The 25047-nt window shown below is 35.4% G+C and overlaps 2 protein-coding genes across 3 annotated transcripts; one reads left to right on the top strand and one right to left on the bottom strand.

Moving 5' to 3' along the window:
- Positions 1 to 90: 90 nt before the first annotated feature.
- LOC132708369 (nucleolar protein 9) lies at positions 91 to 5059 on the bottom strand. The gene is made up of 5 exons (XM_060680671.1): positions 3739 to 5059; positions 2842 to 3686; positions 2585 to 2713; positions 2122 to 2457; positions 91 to 2044 (listed from the first exon to the last, which is right to left on the bottom strand). Exons 1-5 carry the CDS (start codon positions 3923 to 3925, stop codon positions 1784 to 1786), a joined length of 1758 nt encoding a protein of 585 aa, XP_060536654.1. The 5' UTR covers positions 3926 to 5059; the 3' UTR covers positions 91 to 1783.
- A 5275-nt stretch (positions 5060 to 10334) lies between these two features.
- Positions 10335 to 16126, top strand: LOC132708108 (UBX domain-containing protein 4-like). Of its 2 annotated transcripts, none has more exons than XM_060680231.1 (8): positions 10335 to 10581; positions 10634 to 10768; positions 11249 to 11383; positions 11445 to 11656; positions 11725 to 11961; positions 12975 to 13162; positions 13652 to 13912; positions 14802 to 15255. In XM_060680231.1, the coding sequence occupies exons 1-8, from the start codon at positions 10500 to 10502 to the stop codon at positions 15127 to 15129; spliced, it is 1578 nt and encodes a 525-aa protein (XP_060536214.1). In that variant the 5' UTR covers positions 10335 to 10499; the 3' UTR covers positions 15130 to 15255. The 2 variants fall into 2 exon arrangements, with proteins under 2 accessions (XP_060536214.1, XP_060536216.1); XM_060680233.1 differs by lacking the exon at positions 14802 to 15255 and adding an exon at positions 15923 to 16126 and having other exon boundaries at positions 10337 to 10581.
- The last annotated feature ends 8921 nt before the right edge of the window (positions 16127 to 25047 follow it).

Here is a 25047-nt window from a genome sequence, read left to right as displayed (position 1 = left end):
TGACTTTTTCTGCTATATTTCTGGTAGCCATATGATTAAAATTAGATGAACATTATATAAAACACTTTTATTAACAAGCTGCATGATACGGAAAAAAAATAGAGGCAGTGTATAAAATATCATCAAATTAATAATCCATATTAACATATTGATATTAAATGACTCAATAAGCAATAAAATCGTACTCTATTAATCATTTTTACCTAATCAGATTTAAGGAAATCTGTAAGGACAGCCTGTTTGTAAACGAGCAACTATTTTACAGTTCAGGAGAATACGTACAATTAATGAATTTTCAAAATTTACAAATTAAATAGTTTACGATACCCAATTGATGATAATATACAGAATATTGCTAAAACATAAACGACATGCGGATATGAATTAGAGGATTGGTTTATAGCATTGGTTGAATAGGCGATACGCATTTTTTACAACTTCTTAAATTTTAGAAATTTGAAATAAAAAAAAGGTGAGTCAAGTATATTAATTTTGCGTTGAATTTATTTGTTATTAAATTATTTGTTTTAGGAGACGTATTTCTATATGAAAATTCTAGTGAAATTATGCAAACGTGACCTAAATGACACAGCTTCCTTAAAATTTTGATAAAAATATGAATTCTATGTTGTGAGAATTTAAATATATTTATTAAATGTCAACCGCCACATAAACCAAAAATGTTTTTTAATAGTTGTGTAATAACTCATAATGTCAAAAAAAAGCAGGCATTTTACACAATAGACAACTACGTAAATATTTGTTCTGTAGTCAATTTTACATGAGAGTAAAGAAATGTTAAATCTACCTTATTAAAAAATGGTCTGGGAATATATTCCATTTATTCATTACAGAGAGTGTAGTTCCGTAAGGCTTATTTCACAAAACTGTTAATTTGGGAAATTGCCATTGTTAAATGGTTGTGTAACATGTTAATTTGATCCTAATTTGTATTACAGTTGTGTAAATACATTTTTTAAATATCTTGTGTTTTTGTACTTTAGTTTACAGTCATGAACAAAGAATGAATAGAATTGATGTTTGTGTATTTAATTCATTTTTGAATCTGGAAAAACAAAAAAGTTTTTGGAGCTACATTGTTAAAAGGTTAAATTAAAAAAGTGTACTATTTCGGTAATATAGTAAAGAATGCCTTCTCTTACTGCAACTCCGCAGCTTGTAAAAATGCATAAAATCGGCTATTTCAGAGGGGTTTTCATAGTACGAATACATTGATTGAGTAACGTGTGACGCGACGGTCAGAACTAAGAAAAAAGTCAAAATAGCAAACACCGAAAATATCCTATTGTCATCAAACCCGTGGTCAATATTAAGATAACGTCGGAAGTGGCTCACAACAGTGGTTAAAGAAGCTGACGTCGTAAAGTGACACACACCAAGTATAGCATTTTTAAATAATATTTAATATAAGGAAATTTTGCATAAAATGGGTGTTAAAAATCAAGATGGCAATTACACCCCCCTGGTGATCATTTCAAAAACTAGAAAATTATTTCCAGAATTTTCTCTTAACCAATTTAATAATTTTTTTTTCAAATTTTCTCCCTAAAACATTGCTCTTACTCTTCTGGGGCACCCAGTATATCCTATGATTTTTTCATTTAAAAAATTAAATTTCCCAAGAGCTAGAGAGAGATTTATAACAATAACTGCTACTTCTTTTTGTGATTTATTTGTTGGTGCACTTTATGTAAAAATATCCAAAATTAGATTTATTTTTAAAAAAATTGTACGCTAACATGGTTTAATGTGGTTATTACTTCTATTTTAATATATCTGCGAATAATTCTTCCACCTTTTCAACATTGCCAAATGCCATTTTCCAATTTTCCTTATTCCTTTTAAAAAGAGTCAAATTGACTTTGGCTGCTATGATTTTTCCATGTTCTGAGTTTGACCAAGAGCCATCTTTATATATTAATTCCTCCATAATTTGCAACTTCATTTTCATATTAGCAACTTTCCACATGGCTTCAAATGACCGAGAACCATACTTTGAAGAGGCAAGCCCTTGGTATGTGCCCTGTAAAGAAAAATATGTCTTAGCAACTCAAATTACACATTTAAAAAAATATTTTATGAGATAAGCCATACACTCACCTTCATTTTTCTTAATAATTTTTCCCTACTTTTTTCTCCAATATATGGACTTTGTACAAATGAATCAACAACATGGCTGGCCATGCTATTAGAAAACAAATTTTTCAAATCAACAGTGTCCATATTAAGTATGATGTTGACAAGTTTTATGGGTTTGTTAAATTCTAACATTACTTGTAGCATTAATGTCCCTTGTAAACTAAGTTGTTCTTTATGCAAATTTTCATTTGAAACTTTTTGGAAACCTTTACTAAATGGGACAAGACGGCACATGCACATTACAAATTGTTGTTGCCTTTCCTCAGGTTCAAAACAGTTTAAACTTTTCATCATACTCTACAACAAACAATAACTTAAAGAACCTACACATACTATTTAAAACAAAGCTTGGGCAGAAATAAACATAATGGTTAGAAAGTGCTGGTTTTTAGCAAAACAAGGAGAGATTAAGTAAAATACATACTTGCAATAGTAGTCCTTGTCTGGTACCCAGACGTTTGCAGGTTTGGGTTAGAGCTAAAACTACAGAAGTATGATTTGCTTCTAGTACACCCTTTATATCAGTAGCCAATTCATCAAATATCGCTTCAAACTAAAATATATAACACAAATTAAAAACTTTCGCTAATAACTAATGTAAGGTTTAAGTCATAAAAGTTTGGGTAGTATCATTTAAATACAAAATAAAACTACCAGCTATTTTACAAACATACTACTTACTTGCTCTTTTTCATAACAGTGGGTTATTAATTTTTGAATTGCAAAATTTGTACTCTTCATTTTTGCCAACTGTAAAATTCTATTACTAAATAATTCATTGTAAAACTGCCTATACATTTTCTTTGAACTTAACTCTAATGATGTTTCTAATAATCTAAGTGCAGGTATGGATAAAAAACACTCAAGTAAAATATTGGTACTACTTTCTTTTTCCTTTAAAAACACTTCATTCAACAATTTTTCCAAATATAGCTTTAATAGATTTTTATCAGCTAATTTGAGAGATCTTAATAAAACTTGCAAAAATCCGGAGGTCCGTTCAGAACCACACAGTTCGCCAAATTGTGGCCACTGGATTAACCTTTCCCCATACTCTTTAACAACATCTAGAAATTCTTTTGGAATGTCAGCTGTTAATTCTTGGTTTATGGACAGATCTTTACCATGAGGCTTATGATCAATATTAGGCAACTGCACCAACTCAATTAGACATGTCCTTATCACATGATTACCATTTTGGTCCCAAATATAATCTTCCAAATTATTTAACAAGAATTTACTTGTTTTAATTATAAAATTCCTAAAATTCTCGGTTATATCCTCAACACCCTTTTCGAACAGTACTTTTTTGGTTGATATTCTAATAAGGCATTGAAAGACAAAACTGCCAAATTTATCTTTGCTTAATGGTCGAATATCTTTATCAAAAAGGCATATAAATCGCTTTAAAACATTATTATCAGCGAAGGGCAATAACATTTCCACTACCCTACACCCAACCTGGTTGCATGAGCACTCAATCTCCCGATTCTCTGTTTCTTTAAAAACATTTTGCACAAACGCCACTAAAACAGAATTCCAATATTAAAAATACCACACTGATAAGACTTAAAGTACTTTTATCGTCATCATTGTCAAAACCTTCCTTGTAAGCCTCTAAGACGCCAACAAAGTATTGGTATGTATCAGCATCCATTTGACTGCCTCTCCCGTACCATCCTTTTTTTGCATATTTCCTAGCATTTTGAAGGAAAGTTTTCTTGCGTTTTCGTTTGTAATTTTCATTAATTTCCTCATTAGACATTTATTGCTTTTTCTTTCTTACCTTACCACATGCAAAGGTTACACATAACCTACATAGATTCAATTCAATTCAATTCAATGATGCGTTTCACAGATAGCTGTTGGGCACGACTACCAGGATCATTCGCCCATTGCCGACTTCCGTCGAGGATTCTCGGATCTTCTCCAGGAAGGAGACAGAATTTTGAAGTTCTAAATGTCGAGGATTTTCGTATCTTCTCTGGCGAAGAAGACTGATTTTTGAAGTTCCAAATGTCGAGGATTGTCAGATCTTCTCCAGCGAAGGAGACTAAACTTTAAAGTTCCAAATGTCGAGGATTTTCGGATCTTCTCCAGCGAAGGAGACTAATCTCAGAAGTTCTAAATGTCGAGAGTTTTCGGATCTTCTCCAGCGAAGGAGTTCTTCTTTTGAAATTCTAACTAATATACATGATGATTAAAACCAACCCATAGACCATGAGCTAGCAAATCCAAAAGCGGTTATAAGCAGATACCACATGCATCAAGGAATCTAACCACAAGTCGTGCAACAGAATCCATACATCCAGGGTGAAAAAGTGCAGAAAAGGCACTAATAGGAGCGGGTAAGCTGGCATCAATGAGGGACTCATACAAAATTTGGGAGTTATTCCGATACAGAGCACAATCAAACAAAATATGTTCAATATCTCCCACCCCTCCACAAGCACACAGGTTAGATATTTTGACGTTTATCTTGTAAAGATGTGCTGGGGAACTACAATGATTACTCCTCATTCTGCACACTGTTGTAATCTCCTTTCTAGACAGCTGCAGTTTGTGGAACCATGGAACTGTTGGAGGTGTCTTATTAACTGCACTATAAAGTCTGCCCTTTGAACGGCCCCACTCTCTCCACTTGATGGCCCAGATGTGCCACATCTTTGCTCTAATTATCGGGATAAATTCACTAAAAGGGGGCCTTAAATTCAGCGGGTCTAAAAGTCTAGCTTCTGAGGCAATTCTATCCACCGTTTCATTATGTCTTATCCCCGAATGGCTTGGAATCCAGCATAACGATATTTTACCCCCAAGTCTGCGCTTCAAAATATCAATCTTTGCTTTAATATCTAGTAGAATGTAGCTGTTGGAAGCTTCAACCGCACTGCATCCGAAGCTCTTCAGGGCACTTTTGGAATCGGAGACAATCACTGCCTGTTTAATATTATAATCTAATATAAGATCTAGGGCGTAACTAATAGCTACCATTTCTGCAGAACAAATACAAAACGCGCTATTCAACCCATGCCCGACCCTAACATTGAGAGACGGAATAAATACTCCAAAGCCAACTCTATCATCTGGTCCCTTAGAGGCATCGGTAAATATAAATGTCTCTTCCCCGGTCCACATTTTAGAACAAAATTCCCGAAACTCAGTTTCATTTAGACCCACCCCTTTCTCAATTTTGGAATCAACAAAATTAATAGGCGTAAGCTGAGGGGCCAGGTCCTTATTAAAACACGCTAGAACGTCCCCACTATCGATAATATTATGATATGTGGCGGTGTAGTCAAATGCCTCAACTAAGGGTAAATTCGCCTTCCTTCTAAAAAAGTTATGATTTTCTTGATAGGCAATATATAACCGTTGGGTAGCTAAGAAACTAGGATTATTTCTGATTCTAAGGGACTTGACCAAAAACTTAGAAGCCAACATAATCCTCCTCACCTCCAAACTTGTTTCACAAGCCTCTCCCAATAAAATATTAATTGGAGTTGATTTCATCATACCCAATGTCACTCTTAAAGCCTGATATTGAATCCTATCCAGACCAGACAGGGTTTTTTTCCCACAGCACCCCAGTACCATAGAACCATAATCAAGATGGGAACGCACAAAAGCTTTATAAAATATCAGAAGAGTAGACGGATGGGCTCCCCACCATGTCCTGGATAGAAATCTCATAATATTAATTCCACTAGCTGCCTTGTGAATCATTCTGCCAACCTGTGGAACCCACGTAAGCTTAGCATCAAATGTAACTCCCAGGTACCTAATTTCATTTTTCCAGGGAATATTTACACTATTAATTACCAAGTCGGGAAGTCCAGCCAAAGCAGATCTAGAGAATAAAATAGCAGACGACTTTTGCGGACTAAGCTGCAAGTGAAACCTATGCATCCAATCAACCACTGCCACCAAGGCTTTATTCATCAAGCCTATAGCAAAGAGGACATTGACATCGCTACATAGAAGAACAATATCATCCGCATACTGGAAAATAGAAACCCTATGAGGAATTACTAACTTAATTGAATTTACGTATATATTGAATAAAAGAGGCGCTAAGGGAGATCCCTGAGGGACCCCCTTACTGGTTGATCTAGGTCCGACCAAAAGGTGCCCAACAGCATCCTTAACAAATAGGTTCCTGTTGAGGAGAAGTCGATTGATTAACCCTATAGCATCCCTAGGTATACCCTGCTTATCCATCTCTTTTATTAGCATGGGGATGTTAACATTATCATAAGCACCCACAATATCCAATGCAACCATAACAGTAGGAACACTTTTGCTCTGAGCACACAAAATATGACTTGTTATGATGGAAACATTATCCATAACGGACTTACCGCGCCTAAAGCCGGTTTGAGATTCTGATAGCAATCTGTGATGTTCAAGAAACCACTCTACTCGGCACTTTAATATTGACTCCAGCACTTTACCGAGTGTAGATGACAAATTAATCGGCCTATAAGAACTAAGAAGATTAGGATCCCTAAACGGCTTTAATATTGGAACAACCAGCTGCGTCTTCCAACTATCAGGTATACTGCACTCATTTCTCAATAATTTGTTATAAAAATTCACTAAGAACACGGCTCCCTCTATTGGTAGATGCTTTATTAACTCAAAAGAAACTCTATCCAAGCCGGGGCATGTGTTTTTACGACTTCTAACTACAGCGATAATCTCATCAAGAGTAAACAAGGGAGAAACTGCAGTGTTGTTATCCCCCTCTAAACTTGTCTCCTCAACGACACCATCGGCATGACCCACTAAGGAGTCCAACAATTCCGCCGGTACTGAAAAGTTAAGTGGGAGGTGACAATTAGCCCGGTTAATAGCCTTTGAAAATCTTTTCACACATTTCCATACATACCTAGCACTCTCATTGGGAGATAAACTCTGGCAAAATTTTTTAAATCCCGCCCTTTTCTTTTCTCTAAGAAATTTTCTACAGCTGGCCCGAGTTCTTTTTACATTAACATAATTCTCTAGAGTAGGGGAAATTTTATAATTTCTAAAAGCCTCTCTCTTTTTAGCGATCATTAACGAGCACTCGTGATCCCACCAAGGAAGTCCACATTTACGCCCGCTCTTATGAAGGGGTATGGAAGCATCAGCCGCGTCCATGACTACCTTGTAGAACTGGTCGTATGACGTAATAAGGGGGTTGCTTAAACCAATACTAATCAATTCAGAGAATTTGTCCCACTCTGCCTTAGAAACATTGTGCTTTAGGAGATACACTTGAGCAGGATGATGTAAACTGTCCGGTTTACACCGAATATGACACAGTATCGGGAAATGATCGCTAAACCCTCTGTCGAATAACACCCGGAAATCGGCAACATGAGCGAATTCGTGTGAACAAAATACCAAATCGGGGACAGAACGGGAGTCATTCCCTGTAAATCGGGTGGCAGACCCGTCATTAAGAATAAAGAAGTTGTTATCATTAATAAAGTCTGATAGTAAAGAGCCGTTAGCTCGACCGACATAGCTTTTAATTGTAGAGCCCCACTCTTCATTATGAGAATTTACATCACCAGCAAAGAAAACGGGTTTTGACCTAAGTCTATCAACCAAAGTATCTAAGAACAAATGAGACATAGGAAGGTCAGGAGGATTATACATCGAAACTAGAAAAAGGCTGTCCATCTCCAACACTATAACCTGACATCTATCCGGCCTGGGGATATCTGACACATCTAAAACATTATACCCGATGTTGGAGCGTAAAAAAACAATAATCCCTCCATACCCATCCATACGATCGTCCCTGACAAAGGAGAAACCAGACAAGGAAAACTTGATATGTGGGAGTAAAAAAGATTCATTAATCATGACTATATCCGGACCAAAGTCACGAATAAGTCTAATAATACTATCACGATTACTTCTAATACCGCAAGTGTTCCAGTGAATAATTGAGAAATTACTAATTTTAACAGAAAGATTTGACTGTCGATCTGGGAACATTAATAAATTAAAACCTGCATCCTCCGGGAGGAGGCAGGGAGTCAAAAAGACTCTCAATTTCATGGTATGCACTTTTACTGGGTATATTGGACAAAACTTTTTTCTTTAAATTTTCAAACCGATACCAAAATTCACCAGAGGAAGAAACCCCTGGAGAAGCAGTGTCCATCTCGGACTCTGACGATAAGTCATTTAAATATGAGGGAGAAGATTGACTTTTGCCAGTGTGATTCAACTTCTGCCTAGTCAAAGGCGGCACGAGACAATCCCTGTGGGCGCCCCTATCATACCCTGGTTCTATTTGGGGGGACTTACGCTTTTTTGCTATGACAGAATAAGTTTTAGAAGCAGATCTAGGGCAACCGTGTTATGAATAGGAGGGAAATTTTCATTAGAGCGATTAAACTCACTTGATTTGGGGCCTCTTGGAAAGAGTTTGGCCGCTTCAAAAAAGGATAGGTTGTACCATGCCGTAGCCTCATTGATTTTCTTCTGTCTGTCCATTTCCGGACATGATCTATCAGTGGCCTGATGAGAGCCTTTACAGTGGATGCAAGTTGGCTTTGGAGATATTTCGCAATTACCCAGGCTGCATTTACCTTCATGATTTAAGTGGTCTGTCGGGCATGGTTTCTTCTTATAAAACTGTTCTTTCAGTTCACAATGAAATACTGGATGATCTCCAGCGCAGAAACTACATCTACCCATGATACAGATTGATTCTGGAAGAGTTTTACCCTCAAATGTTATTATATAATCATTAGATGGAACTGTCTTGAAACCAAAAGTACCAGGCTGAACACCTGGGCATTTGACCCTTTTAGTTAGCCTGCGAACATTAACAATCTTAACGCGCTTTAGCGATCTTCCGATGTTAACCTTGGCTTCTGCCTCAGAGTAAAAATCATCCTTATCAATTAAGTCACCAATGTCCCTCACCAACCCTCGGCAAGTGACTAGTCTTTGAAGTATATACTTATTATACCCACCAGCTGTCGAATATGTTTCATTAGATAAAAATTTATTTGCAGACTCAGAGGTGTTAAACTCCAAACCGATTTTATTGGCTCCTTTTCTAGAAATTTTCAATATACCTTGAACTTTCTGCGCTTGAAGTAACTTCCCAAAGTTCATAGGATGAAGAGTCCCCACCTTACTTGTAATCCCCTCCAGAATCACCATAAAAGGCCCCTGGTCGGTGATTTCATATTTTGTTTTCCGATTTACTGTCCTTCTTATGTTTGCGGAGATTTTGGCAAATTCCCGCAGGATTTCAGCGTCTTGCTCGAACTGATTCTTGATAATCTGGATCTCTGCCGATAACTTTGACAACTCTTCACCTGAGGGCACATCAAAATACTGGAGCCTAGAAATATCTTCAGCAGTTTTTTGGCAATCCGGTTGGATAAACTGTCATTTTCTTGTGCAGCATTAACCGTCGGGGGGCCCTCGCCCCCCGAAGAGTCCACCATGGATAAGGTTAGAGGGCCAAGAGGAGGAAACTACCAGCCACAGAAACTGATATATAACTGGATGCGTTAAATGGACTCACCAAATAACAGAAAACAATTAAAATTAGGGCCGATGCCTAAAGATGTGCACAACAATACTCAGGTAATCTTCACTCCTTCGCTGTTGTACCGAAAAAAAAACAACCTACATAGACGTTTTACAAGTACAATAATGCGTTTCACAATGACCGTCGGGCTCTTCCGCTAGGATCATTTGCCCATTGCCGACTTCCGTTGAGGATCCTCGCTTTTAGAAATAGACCAACATGTACAATGAAGAAATATAACCAATATTTTCTCAACTAGCAAAAAACAATTTTGACCGAAATCCAAAAAAACCGTCATCCGGACCATCCGGGCACATCCGGCCTCCATACCATCGTGAACGGGGAAAAACGATGGAGTCAGCGACAATTATCATTTTAAAGCATCCACGAAACACTAAAAACACTAAATCCACCCAGTGGAAACCGATATCAAACTTTTGGGGACGAATACAATGGATTCTGTTGGGAGCGAACGAAGGATAAACCGCCACATGCAATGCTCCACCACAGAATACACTGATGTTTTATGTGACAACGACGGATATCAGTACGGTATTATGTGACGAGTTTCCTAAAAATTATTCTGACTGGCCGATTGATCCCAGCCACTTTGGCCAAAGAAGATAGAAAATATTACGAGTTTTGACAGAAAGTACTATCAGGTATTTTCACAGTGATAAGGGTAGATTTTACTCTCAATATTTTGGCAGATTTACCAAAATATTTCGCAACTTTACACCAGTATCCATTTACAATTATTTCCAGTTTCTAGAATAATTGATATTTCATAATGAAGTGGTATAACGGAGGAATTGCTGAAGCGATAACATCGTCGAAAACAAAGGGGGCAATATTTGTAGTGTATATCGAGGGTAACAAAGTTATATTGTGTTTTGTTTCCTGTAAAAAAATATCCATTTGTAGGGAATGATGAAAAGTCTCAAAAAATTACTCAGATAATTAATGATGTAAATGTATCAGCAAAGTTGAGCAGTGATAACTTTGTGGCAATTAAATTAGAAGCAAACTCTGTGGCACACCAGCAGTTTAGTGAAATATGTATCCTTTATCTAATGCAATTTTAAATTGTTTTCTGATTGGCTTGGAGATATGGAACAATGAGTTTGTTTAATGCTTCTTATTTTTATTTATTCTCAATACATATTATGCAGATTCTTGGTGCAGTCATAAACTAATCAGTATTTAAAATAAAAAATAGAAATGACAGTTTTTCAGTATATGGTTTTCTCAACATGTTAGATGAAGATTACTCTATAATTATACTTTAGATCTATAGACACAACTTCACCCGAGAATCTGAATAATTATTGGAATAAACTGAAAAATCAAACATTTCATTTTTGATTCAATACAAATTATCTGCTAAATTTAGGAAAAGTTGTTATCAACATGTATTTTTCTGTACTGAGGGCAGTTTTGAAATGAATGTTTTTATTTGCAAATTTGTTATTTATTTTGAATGCTTTTATATTTTTTTAACACTTGTTAATAATTATATGAAACTTTAATTACTGATAGATAAACAAGCTTCTGTGCCTGCAATTTATTTAATAGGAAAAGATGGGATTCCTCTGGAAATAATAACTGAAGCGGCCAGTGCTGAAGAAATTTCTAATCACCTGGATTCAATTTTAGAGGGAAGCACAATTGCTGGTAGAAATAGTTGGAGATATGTCATTGAGATACCCTTTACTGAACTCAATATCATTTTTAGGGTCCTCATCAAAAACTTTGATTGATAGGGAGCAAAAAGAAAAGCCAGTAAGTGTTTGTGAAAATAAAGTTTGCACCATAAAGCAAAATTCTGTCACTGGTAGTTCAGTTTCTCCAGAAGCTGGTGATGTGATAAGCAAAGAAGAGAAAATTGAAAGAGCTAAAAAGTTGTTGGAGCAGAAGAGACAGGAGAAACAAAAGCAGGAAAAGGAGGTAAGTTGATTTAACAGATGGCCATAAGTATTTTGTTCATTCTTGTATTGCTTTTTTTATGGACACAGAATGAAAAGTTGAAAGAGTTGGAGCGTCGTAAAGTTGGGCAAGAAGCACAAAAATTTAAGATGCGGCGGGAGGATCAAGAGCTGAAACAACTGATGGAAGAAAGAGAAAAGGATAGGAAGTTAGAGAAAGAAGCACGGGAAAGAGTTTTGGCTCAAATTGCCCAAGATAAAGCTGAGAGAGCTGCCAGATTTTCTCCAGCAGCTTCATCAACACCAAAAACTGATGAATTAGCGCGGGTAAACTCTTAAAAGCAGAAAGCCTGTCCTGTACCATTTACACTAGTTTAAAGAATTTCCAATGAATATCGACCTGCAACGTGATCATTTACAGGGTGCAGAATCTTTTTAACTTTAATTAATTGCTGATTGATTGATTTAGTACCTACTTGTGACTCAAATATAAAAAAGCACATATTTTTGGTTTCATGTTCTATTTTTATTCAAATTTGATTAGGGAAGGAATGGGATCCTATCAAGAGCAAAGTAATATAACCTTAAATTACAATTTTTATTTTAATTTGATACAAATTTGTAATAGGTAAAATTAAAACAAATTGAGTTACTCTAAAAATGATCACAAAATGGGAGGTTACCTCTTGGATGTTTTTATAAAATTTGAAACTGTAAGGCCATTTGATAGTATTAAGATATTTCTATTTTTGCATAATTTTGTTTTCGTCAAATTATGCCATTTTCGTCAGCATTTCTTACTTAAGCTGTATTTTTGTGATCTAGCGCCTAGATGTCTTAAGAATTTTGACCCCAGCGATCATGTCATGACATTAGTTTGTTTTATGGGATCTTAACGGATTTCTTAGGCTAAAAGATACTTGCGCGTCTTTTGTTGTTTGGGATTAGTTTTGTTTCTATGTTTAATGACTAATTGTTTGGAAAGGTGTAAAGGTTTCCTTGGTCATTCTAAATAAAAAGAATAGATGATGTTTAAGGTATCCCAGTACAGCCATTTTCATTTGTCATTATCATATCAAAATTACATACTAACTTTCATTTGACTATGATAATGTGAAATTTGCGTGAAGGTGGGAGACAATGATTCAGTAGAAATACTAAGAGAGTCGCATTTTTGCGATTTACACAAAAATATTCAGTAATGACATCGTAATACAAAATGCCATTAAGACGGTCTTTAAGGTTAAGTAAGACGCCAAGTCCCGAAAACGGGGCTTTGATAGATATGAAGATATATTTAAAAAAAAAGTGTTTTGACTTATACATTTCTTTTCTCGCAGCCCACTCCGGGAACTTCTAGAAGTCATCAAGAATCCAATGCCGCGCGCTTGTTATTTAAACTTCCAGATGGATCAATAAAAACTCAAGAGTTTTCAAGTTTTGATAAGTTGCAATCAGTAGTAAACTTCATTAAGGCAAATTTGAATTTGCCTTTTACCAATTTTACTCTTTCAACTACTTTTCCAAGGTGAGTTTTTCCATTTTTGTTTTATTATATTTTAGTCAGCTTGTGTAATGCTGTAGAATTTATGTTTTATAATTAATTAAAGCCAATAAGTTTTTGTTTAGTTTTTGGTCGCCATCTTTACCAGAAAGAACCCAAATGTAGGAATGTATTTCCTATCTTGTAAAGGTGGCAATCATTCTTCAGTGTCTATGGTTTCTCCCTATTCACTAATTAGAATTTGACTTTAGAAAGAGTAAATGTACATTCTCTGTTAATTTGCTTGCACTACTTCACCTATGAGCTTAGGGTATGTTTATAGTAATAATAATACTACTCATTTTACTTATATAATATTTCTAAGATAAAAGGTGAGGTTTAGTTTTATGTATAAAGCATCAAACATTCAAATTTTAAGTTTTATTTTTTTTTTGGATAAGATTGGTGGGACTGAGGAAGAGGGATTAGATAAGAAATAGTGGCAAAAACGCAATGATTTTTTTTCCATTTTAGGAGGCAGTTTTCTGCAAATGATTATGCTGAAACATTATTGGATCTTCAACTTACGCCAAATGCAGTTATTTTAATTTTGCCAGTGAATAGTGGCGGCACTGTATCAACAAGTTCAGCTTCAGGAAGCGTTTCTGGCTTCATTTGGAGCTTGTTTGTTCCATTATTCCAGTTGTTTAATATTCTTAAGGCATTTATTTCTGGCGGGAACTCCAATCATGATGGCAATGGTGGTGCATCAAGTAGTAGAATTGCCAGCAAAAGGTAACTTATATGTTTCTTTACTTCCCAATACAACATCCCAAACTTAGTGGAGTAAATGTCTTTAAGTGGTCTAAATAACAATTTGTGGTTTCATAGTTTTATTCATTTTTGAAAAATTTTAAGTGCTTTGCTGTAGTTTTTATAACTTATCAGTGAATGTGTAAAAAAAGTAAAGGTAAGAGAAATTTGGGTTTTTAAAGTATACAGTATATCAGTAAAAGTCTATGGTACACTCTTGGTTTTGCTTGATTCTAGCACACATAGCGTTAATTTGAGTATATTAGTAATACAGTATTTATTTTGTTGCAAGATAAAACAATATGTTGGAACATAATTGCGTAGGCTTTCATGGCCGGCGTCATAATCTGTGAGATTTTTCTGGCTGTTAGGCCGTGGTCCATTGGTTTTGCTACCAAAGCTTTCAGTTGCTACTGCGGCCGCCATCTTCAGTGGAACGTAGATTGTAGCGCGACGACTGTATCGGTACTGAACAGTACCGTAGTAGCAGTAGCAGCTCAAAGCTTTGGTAGCAAAACCAATGAACCATGGTCTAACAGCCCGAAAAATCTCACAGATTAATATGATGGAATCTTAAATTGCTAATCTCAAATTTCGTTTTCAACGTTTCAAATTTATATTAATATTATATCGACTTTAAGATTTGGAATTCTATGACAAGATACTGCCAATAATTTGTCGTGCCCTTCGAGTTTTTGTCTCTTTATTTCCACATTTTGCATAGTCACAAAACCAAAGTTTTCCGCTTCTAAATTAATCTTTTAGTATTTGAGACAGTTACAATTTTTTTTGTGGTATGTTACTTAGTAAGTACTGTGTCTAAGCTGACGATAACGAAAATTACATTTTGAGATCTTCATTTGTTTTTCAGATCATCAAATTGTGTAGTGCATGTGAGGAGCAAGTATGACTTAGATAACAGACTGAAATCTGCAGGCAGCAAATTAGTTGTGATAGACTTTTTTGCAACATGGTGTGGCCCTTGTCAGATGATTGCGCCAGAATTAGAAAGAATGGCTTATGAGTTTCCAAATGTTGTATTTCTGAAAGTGGATGTTGGCGAAAATAGCGCTATTGCAAGAGAATACAGCGTCTCCGCCATGCCTACATTTGTCTTTGTTAAGAATCGAAGGGAGGTTGCAAAATTCAGCGGAGCTGATTCTTACCAACTCAAATCTACTATTCAGCGCTATAGATAAAATTAAAATTAGTGCAAGTATTCAAACTTAATTCACATTCATACGTATTATATTCTTTAGTTTAGTATATTTGTGAATAATACTAATAAATAATTTAAAGACATATTGCTATATGACTGTGGTATTTTTAAAACCCACCTCGAATACTCCATCCTTCAAATCTCCACTACTAATGAGAACAAAGAATATCTCACAGGTTTGATGTATGTCAACGCCAATCAATAACGCAAAAATGAATGATTGAATCCAAGACCATGAAATTGATAGATATTTAAAGAGTCTAGCAATAAAACCTTAGCAATATACATATTTTACTTTGACAAATTCCAGATGTTTAATATAGCTTTTTCACGCTCCACTTTAAAATATCTAATTATGCACTGGCCAGGCGTGCGCAAGGTGTTACTTTGAAACGTCAGCCGTCATTAAACGCTTTCGCGAGCCACTTCGAGAATTTTCGGTACTTATGTCACGGGTTCGGAACTACGAAATGGTGGTATTTTGACATTTGTCAGTTCTTACGGTCATGTCACACATCGCTCAGCGTATGCCATTCGTATTGTTTTGCAAAAATGTAAGAACTGACACGTCAAAATACCATTTACCGAAAATATCGCATCGTTCTCGAACCCGTAACTCATGATCCGATAACGTCGGAAGTGACATAGGACCTTCTTAAAGTCGTGACACTTTCGGCACGCTTGGTCTAATTCTATCGCTATTTGTTACTATAATTGAATGAGACAAAATAATGGTAACGTGTATGGCAACAAAGTATCGTTTTTTTTTCTAGACCAGAAAATCCAGTACGACAAAGGGAACGTTCAACCACTGTAATAAAAAAGGAGGGTAACATACGGCGTCTAGGGGATATTAAAAATGACGACGATGACGACACTAACACCTGGAATGGTAATTCCACTCAACAACTATGATATAAAAAATTGAATATAAATTTAAAATGTTTAATTATTAATTTTGCAAATAAATAAAATCGAAACTGTTTTTTTTATTCCTTTGATAATGCATTTTTTTTTTGCTCAAATTGAAAAATGCTTTTTACTCATATTCTAGAACAGATATACAATATTCACTTTAGTCACGAGTTTGTTTTGGTACGAGCCGAGCGAGTGTTTAATTAACGAGTGAGAGAGGTTTATCGACGTGCTGGTTACTATACTTTTTCCATGATTAGTTTTTAGGTACATTTTTGCAAAACAGCACATATACATTTATTGGGTGACGTGTAACGCGACCATCAGAACCGATCCGTCTAAAGTATCGTCTGACGTCTTAAAGTGACACTTTGTGTCCCGCTTGATCAGTGCATAATTAGGTATTTTAAAGAAGGGAATAGATAAAAAATATGTACCAAATATATTCTATATTTCCAATAAAATTCAAAAACGTTAAAATATTTCGCGTTAATTATATGTGCCTTTTTCCAAATAACCGATTCAATTTTATTGGTGGAGAGCACACACCTCTAATTAATTAATTCAATGGACTCGCGTCTTTACTTAGTCTTTAGTCGGGCAAACACAATAACACCCAAAGCTCCCGGTGGGAATCGACCCCACGACCTCCGACAAGTTGCTAGCAATTTATAGCAAGGATCTGCAAACACATAAACTATCAAAAGTCGAACAAGTCTATTATTCTTGCAAAGTTGACCAACTTCACCTTAATATAAAGAAAATGATGCTCGATGGGATTTGTAGAACTTAACACTCTGTATACCTGCATGCGCAAAATTAACACAATAAATTTAATTTGTTAATGGTTAGTGGAGCTAACGCCCATAGGGATTCACTAAAAAGCCATTTAACTGTTTACTTAAAATTTTAAATCAGTGTTAATGTTACTGCCCTATATACCTGTCTACTAAAATTAAATGTTGTGATCAATTTTTCAGTGTTAAATAGTCAAGACGGAAAGTGTTAAAGTTCTAATATTAGAACTCTATATGGGGTGTCCAAAAAATATGGAAACGGTGGAATATCTCGAGAGTTACACCAATTGATGAAAAAAAATCCTTTGTACGAAGTTTTCTTTTGGGTTCCCGGTGGATAGCACTGCAATGACAAAAACCGAGTTATCCCGTTTATTAAGAAATACACGGGTCAATGTTACGAATCCGACTTTAGAGCTACCATACCTTCGTTTTAACATATTTTTTCTACTCGTTACTCTAAAATACCCATTGCACAAAGCAGGTGCAAACTGTCTCTTTAAAACGTTAGATTCATCCAAGGTATCATAAGACTAAAGCCGAAACTATATCGACCGCGATTACAGCACCATCTACCGAAAATCCGAAAGAAAATTAAGGACAAAACTTGAGGTTTTTGTGACATAGAATCCGCATTTGTAATAAGTAAGTAAGTAATAATTGTAAATTAAAATTTCAAATTTACTACCGGTGAGTTGGGGTTGGCGTTTGATGTTATTGATCAAATGTGTAATTCTCGCGTTACTCCACTGTTTCCATACTTTTTGGACACCACATGTCTGTCTTCTCGTTTCTCATATTGCTATTTGATAATATAGTGGCCCTACTACTGTAAAAATAGATGCGCTGCAGGCGACTATTGATGTTTCGCTAAATTTCACCCAACAGCCTGCACCTTGCGCCCATTTCTTTCTAAACAGCGATTTCCACCTAGTTAATTCGTTTTCGCAAAACATTTAACCGGATCTAAGCATATTTTTAGAAAATGCTGCCATAAAAATCTTATCCAAACTTATTGACGATCTGTCAGCAGCCGTGTTGGTCGTTGAATGCCGCAAGGTATTTCATAGTTGCTTCGTTAGTTCCTTTATTATCCGCATGGGTAGAACCTCTATGTCTCTAGTAGTTATATGACACTATATCATCAAGCTGGAGATATGGTACAAAACGTTTGAAATAATTGAACTAGATTGAACTACCGTTCACGTCGTTAAAACAGAGGATAAATGTAAAGTTTAAATTGTGTTGGCGGCGTTACCTAGACTAGGAGCAGATTGAAGTATTAAAATGTATTAGATGTTTCATTCAACAATTAGCAAATTGATAAAAACGGAACTGCTCAAAATGTTTTGCCAGAAAGACTCAACTAAGCTTAATTCATCGACTAAATATTTTCCCAAAATATACACTAAGCTGAACAAAGGAACTTATGCACCAGAAATACGTTTTTTTTTATATAGTTATCATTGTATCGATTTGGACGCGCAGGGAGATGATGCGGTTTTGTTTTTTAAATTTAATTAATGTATTGATAAGATAGTCTTGGGTCCGTTATAAGACTGTTGTTAATAAACCCTCCACTTTAAATTTAATTTATTCACCTAATTGGTACAGGTATAGAGACCTGCAACTTGAATTTTCTCATAAATTGCCGCAACCAGAACTTGCTGCCAACGTTTACAAGGTGTCTTATCACACACGCACCAGAAAGATACAAGCCATCCTGGACGAAGCTAGCAAGGCCCTACTCCAAGACCAGATCAGGCGGACCCGGTATGATATTAGTGAGACTGAGCGACAACTTTTCAGACCTTATCTGAAACTAAGCAACGAGATCCATCCTGGATTTCTTTTTCTTTTTTTGTCATACTTTTCTTCTTCTTTAGCTTAAATTTATTCCTCATAATATTAATATTTTCTTCAATGCTACTGAATTCAATCAAGCATGTTTTAACGCCAATTTGTCTTGCCATATTCAGTTCCCAATTTCTTTTTGATAAAGTTTTCCATTGACTCCATAGACAATCCTTCTTTCTCACTCAAGTCTATCAATTCTCTCAGAAAGCTCCGTAGTTTCATGTTTAAACTGAATGCGAATAGGTCTGCAATATCTGGTCGAGGAACGTCTGGGATTTTGCCACATAACCAATTTCTTTTTAGAGTTAAAATCACCATTAACTAATTGAATTGGAACCATTGCTGTAAAAACAATATTGGCATCTGAAACACTGGAATCTGAAAACTGTTGTTTATATTGGCTCATCCTATAACTAGAACACACCCCATTTACAAATTAAATTTAGATTTTTACACTCATCAGGTTTTAGAGAGTTTAAAACTTCTCACATAATCTCAAAATCGTATGATCCAACAAATTTTGTAGGGGCACTTTTTTTTGCAGCAGTGATGGATTCATAATTTACGTAGAGGGATGAATTATGACTTTTTGCAGAAGTTCTCATTAAATTATACTGAAACTTTGTCAGTTTAGCTTTCACAAAAAAGGACAAAGCTTCGTCTGTTGAAAATAGTACCTCGCAATCTTTTTGAAAAGCTTTCTTATATTTTTTTGCACGAGTGGGTGTGGTAAAAGCAACATCTTTTAACATCTCTTCTGCATTTGGGCAGCAGAAACCAATTCTTCAGAAGTTTTGTTCGCCCACTTGAAGATAAAAAATCCTGCTTTTGGTGTTGTACTTGAAAATAATTGAATAATTGAAGAAGAAAATTTTAATTCGGTTTCCAGCCAATCAGAATTTTTATTTTTAAACGCAGTTTTATTTCTAGATGCTGCTGACCATCTTGCGTCATATTTTTCTAATAATTTGGATAGACTCTTATGAGACTTATTGGACAAATCTTGGGTGTTCATTGTAGAGGTCAATTTCTGTACTATATATTGGTACTGCACCTTTCTGTTAGTAGAGTTGCAATCTTTTAGCCATTCAATGAGTTTAATCCTTTTAAAAAAGGCCGATTTGGCTGTAGAGCCTAAAAAAGACACAACAATATATATTATAACACCTCTATGAAACAATTTTAGTAGCATATAAAAATACACAGAATATTCAACAACAAATCGGATTTGGTACTATTCAGTCGAACCTAACTGTTTATAAAAATAAAAATTGTTTTACACCCAATTAGAATTTTCTTCTTTAAGAACTTAATTAATCCCAATAACAACAACAAAAAAGATAAGGTCAATAATTATTCATTGAATTTGTATCATTAAATGAGCCTACCAAAAAAAAAGGAAACCGAAACAGGTAAGCTCAAGTACAGAAACCCTTAATTATTTCCAAAACTCAAAATATGTTTCGGGACTTTTACGCGTCAAAAGCGGTGTTGTGAAGCTTAATAATAAAAACAAAATTTTAAAATTACCAGACCTTACTAAATTGGACAGGCGCAATTCATACAACAATAATGGCATTAAAATAACAAAATGATAACGTGTCACGTAAAAGCTGTAAATCTGGCAACATTGCCATTAGCATTTTTGAATTTTGCATGTTCAAAAACCCTACAATAGTAAATTTTACCCAAATTAAAAATGTATATACCAGCACTGACAGCACTTCTTAAAAAATAGATCCCCATTAAGATCGCAAATAATCGCATAAATAAGAAAATATGTCTTTTTAAGGACCTATTAAATAAGAGTTTTATGCTAATTTGAAGATAAGGGAACGCGGAGAAATGTACTTTTTGTCCAAAGAAAACGAAACATTTATGTATTTTAAGAAGTGACCCGATTGTGACATTAAAACAATTCATAGATTGTGATAATTGCATAGATAATAATAATTATATGCTCGTACTTACCACTAGCAATAGGCTCCATACTATAAGTTTACTATTTTTCAATCACCAACTTTCGAAAAAATGGTTAAATATACACTGATACACTCTGATTAAACGAATACAAATCAATAAACTTTCAAATTTCAATAACAATTTATAATAGCCAGGTAACTAGATTACTGAAATGTAATGGATTTTGAGGAAAATTCGCCTGTGTGCAGCGCGTTGATTTTTCATTTCTCCCGCCATATGTACTAACTAAAACTAACCATTGATGTGTGGATGGATCCGGATGTAGCTACAGGGTGGCCCGTGTATAACGTACTACTTACCTTATCTCAGGAACTAGAAGAGATTGCACAAGAAGTTAAATACAAAAGTTACTTAGTTTTGGTTAGTTACCGATTTAGGCCTTTGAAATAGTACTTTAATGATGTAAAATAGAATGGGGTTCAAATGCAACGTCTGGGAGTTATTGACTTTCTAAGGTATTTGTGTGTGAAAAATAGACTCTTTTTTATTTATTTTACAAAACTTGCATTTTTAAATGAAAAAAATGCTAAGTAGATGTACTACCTGCGTTCAACAGCAATTTCGGCCGTTTTTACATGTAAATTCCCATAAGAAAATTTAAGGTTCATATTAGCGAAAATTGGTCCGGTCAAGGTCATTCAAAATAGTTGCAGCGAATTTTGAAACATTCTCTAAAATTGAAGAAAAAAATTGAGCATAAATGCTCTTTTAGCAATAAATTCAGCAATACTGAGAGCAATAATTATTTTTATACTAGTGAACCATTTTGACGTTTCCTTTATCTAATATTTCAAATTTTAATTATTAGTAGATGTGCTATGTGCGTCCAAGCATAAATTTTCTCATTTTTGCATGTAAATCCTCATAGATAGGCTTATTAAAATATATTTCATATTTTTTAATTCGATAAAAACGAGATTTTTATTAATTATAGTTGCACCTTTAAATTCGGGTCTGGCAATAAGAGCTTCCGCACCTTCCCAGTTGGTCATTAGCTCAACTTTGGAATGGTTCCGTATGTTTTCCATGTTTTCGGATCCTGGAGGTAAATCCGCAAAATTATCGTGGTCCGGTATTTCTAAATCGACTTCCAAGATGTAGCTGACTTTCGATTCATAGGATATATTTAAAATGTAAAGATTTTCCATTTTCTGTTTATCCAACCAATTAAAACCTCCGTACGGTAGATATTGATTGTATTTATGAATATATTTGTTGTTGGCTTCCTCATATCATTTGAAGCATTGACTAAGGCCTCTTCGCATACCTTTTTCGATAAACAAAATCACGTTGACGTCGGTGAGTGGATCGAGTTTTTGCTTCAATTTTTACAACATGCAGTTCCACGCGTTCCCGGCAGTGTGTACGCATGTGCAGGATCAAGTCCATAGATCTTATGTGACGTTTCTCAAAACCTCTTCAAAACGTCTGCCCAGAGCAAGATGTCCGTCTTCATATAAAGTCCAAGCTTCTCCCAAACTTCTTGAGGACGTTTGTTATCTTTTGTGGTCAACGGTTTATCCTCCAATATGTTAAAGAATGCAGAAATTGGGAGCAAAGCAGTTTCCTGCACAGTATTCCATCCATTCATATAATCGTAGAGGAAGACACCTTTTCGTTTCAACATATTTGCTTGGTCGTCCGACAATTCACTAAATTCGGGCTCCAGTATCGGATATTCCGTCAAATCCGCCGCTCGTCATAAATCGAAAACTGTCGATAAATCGGAATTTCATCAGGTTCTCATTTAGGTGCCACGTAAAGCAAATACACTTTTCCTTCTTTACGGGCAGCAAGTTGATCGACCCATCAAATTCCGGTAAGGCTTTTATTATTATGTTTCCGTCATACGAGGAAAGGTTATGAAATACTACAGGAATGGTGTGGCCGTCCGTAAGTTGTATTTCCCAGTGAAGTGACAATGATCTCGAATTTTTTTGTCGTCTTTTTCAAAGGGCTTCTCGCATATGTAGCACAGTGCAGACTTGTAAAATTCCCTTTTCTGTCCAGCTGTTAATTCATCCATTGGTACATCACACAACAATATCGTCTCAATGTTCTCAGGTCCTTGCAGAACCATTCCGCATAATTCTGTCCCGTTTATGAACGATAATATGAAAGGGACTCGACATAATAACATTTAAAATAATAGCTCAGAGAGTACGGAACATGGCGCTGATACTTCTCTGTGTTGGACGTTGATTTATCAGACTTGGGGTACTTAAATTCCTTGCATTATACAAAATTATTGCTTTCTTCACGATTTCTGGAAATTTCTAACTTTTTGTTTCTCTTATAGCAATCCTTGTCGTGCTTCGCTAATTTGTTCTCGGAATGAAAATAATGTAGACAGTGCTCAGAAAAATATTTTGTACATCCTGTTTCAACATTTGAGATCCAAGAAGCTGTGATATACTTTTAATCCATATATAATGATAGGTAACGGGCGTAACATCCATGGGGTCCATTTCGGTAAAATATTTTTGGTCAGATAAACAAGGAAAACTTGAAACCTATTTGACGATTTTTCCAGCAGCGTGTAGACATTCAATGACACATTATTTTGACCTTCGAATCTGGGAATTTGCCGCGATGTCATTGGGAACTGGACTCCTTTAAGATTTAAAACACACTGGAGAGGGAGATAAGACGAAATCCTTTTAGTGAATTCTTTTTGAGCAAGAAAAGCATATTTCTTTGGAATTATGTACATTAATACAGGCGTGTTTTCTTGCTATCGACTCCGGTAACTTCAGGTAACTTCCGGCGGGAAGTCAATTAAACTTGTTGATATTGACCATTAAATATAGGATTTTCATTGTCACTTCACTGGGAATCCCCACACGAAAATTGTAATCTCCACAGCCACACCGTTCCTGTAGTATTTTATAACCCTTCCTCGTATGACGGAAATATAATAACAAAAGCCCTAGCGAAATGTGATGGATCGATCGACTGCCTGCAAATAAGAACAGCATATTTCCTTTACGTGGCACCTAAATGAGAACCTGGTGAAATTCAGATTCATCGGCAGATTTCGATTTATGGCGAGCGGCCTGGATAAGTTGGCGACCAATTTGACGACACGAATTTCGTCAATCGTCGCAGGAGCAAGCAAATACATTGTCAGAAACTGTTTTTCCTCCTATTTCTGCATTCTATAACATATTGGAAAAACCGTTGACCAAAAAAGATTATAAATGTGCTCAGGAAGTCTGTGAGAAGTTTGGATGTCGAAATTTGCAGGATTATTCATGAAGACGGACATCTTGCTCTTGGCAGACGGTTTTGAGAGGTTTGGAGAAACGTTACATAGGACCTATGGACTTGATCTTGCACATGCGTACACACTGCCGGAATAAGAGTGGAGCTGCATGTTGTATAAATTGGAGCAAAAACTCGATCTACTCACCGACGTCGACATGATTTTGTTTATCGAAAAAGGTATGCGAGGAGGCCTTAGTCATTGCTCCAAATGATACGCGGAAGCCAACAACAAATATATGCCACGATCCCTTCAAAGATGATAAATACTTGATGCATTTCGACGTCAATACCAATACGGGTGGGCAATGTCTCAATATGTACCGTACAGAGGTTTTAATTGATGGGATGAACATATATCCGACGAATCGAAAGTCGGCTACATCTTGAAGGTCCATTTGGAAATACCGCATGGTTGCACGACAAATTTTCGAATTTACCTCCAAGATGATTACCAATAATTCAGAAACGGCGATTTGTAGTGTTACACATGTTACATGTCGGGGATTTCGTGAATGTATAATCTCGTATATTATACTTTTAACTTAGAAAAAAATATATTGCAAGATTTTCTTTTATTTAAAAATGCAAGTTTTTAAAATAAATAAACCAGAAGAGTATTCCTTTTTATATGTAAAGAGAATTTGAAACAAGATTGAAATTCCTTAGATAAATCAGTTTAAATATCGGGTCAATAATGAAATGTTCGGCTTAAACCCCATACTGTTACACAATATGTGTACCATTTGAAATAAAAAAGTTGAAAATGAAATGAATGATGAATGAAAATGAATAACTTCTACAGGCTATCGTAAAAAATTTGAAATTGTTGATAACTCGAAGTTGCTGATGTTTCGCCTATCATCCCGTTGGCTCCTTCAGAGCTTAACTGCAGTTTCACATGCACAGTTTCAGTGGCGAAGTTCGAGTTATCAACAACCTATGCAGGAGGAATCCAGAAGATTTGCGAAAAACTTTTTTATTTAACTTAACTTAACTTAACTCAATCTCTTCTTGTTCCTCATAAACGGGCCACCCTGTACATCTATGCATACATTTTGTATTGTATTATGTTAAACACT

This window comes from Cylas formicarius, unplaced genomic scaffold (assembly GCF_029955315.1).
Source record: "Cylas formicarius isolate icCylForm1 unplaced genomic scaffold, icCylForm1.1 PGA_scaffold_10__41_contigs__length_53128322, whole genome shotgun sequence".
Taxonomy (NCBI): Eukaryota; Metazoa; Arthropoda; class Insecta; order Coleoptera; family Brentidae; genus Cylas; species Cylas formicarius.
This window is presented reverse-complemented; position numbering and strand designations above follow the sequence as displayed.

Coding starts and splice junctions, on each gene's coding strand:
- LOC132708369 (XM_060680671.1), bottom strand. CDS start 3,925: ATGTCTAATGAGGAAATTAATGAAAATTACAAACGAAAACGCAAGAAA. Junction 3,687..3,738: donor TGACAATGATGACGATAAAA/GTACTTTAAGTC, acceptor ATTCTGTTTTAG/TGGCGTTTGTGCAAAATGTT. Junction 2,045..2,121: donor AATTATTAAGAAAAATGAAG/GTGAGTGTATGG, acceptor TTTTCTTTACAG/GGCACATACCAAGGGCTTGC.
- LOC132708108 (XM_060680231.1), top strand. CDS start 10,500: ATGAAGTGGTATAACGGAGGAATTGCTGAAGCGATAACATCGTCGAAA. Junction 11,657..11,724: donor AACAAAAGCAGGAAAAGGAG/GTAAGTTGATTT, acceptor TTATGGACACAG/AATGAAAAGTTGAAAGAGTT. Junction 13,913..14,801: donor AGTAGAATTGCCAGCAAAAG/GTAACTTATATG, acceptor TTTGTTTTTCAG/ATCATCAAATTGTGTAGTGC.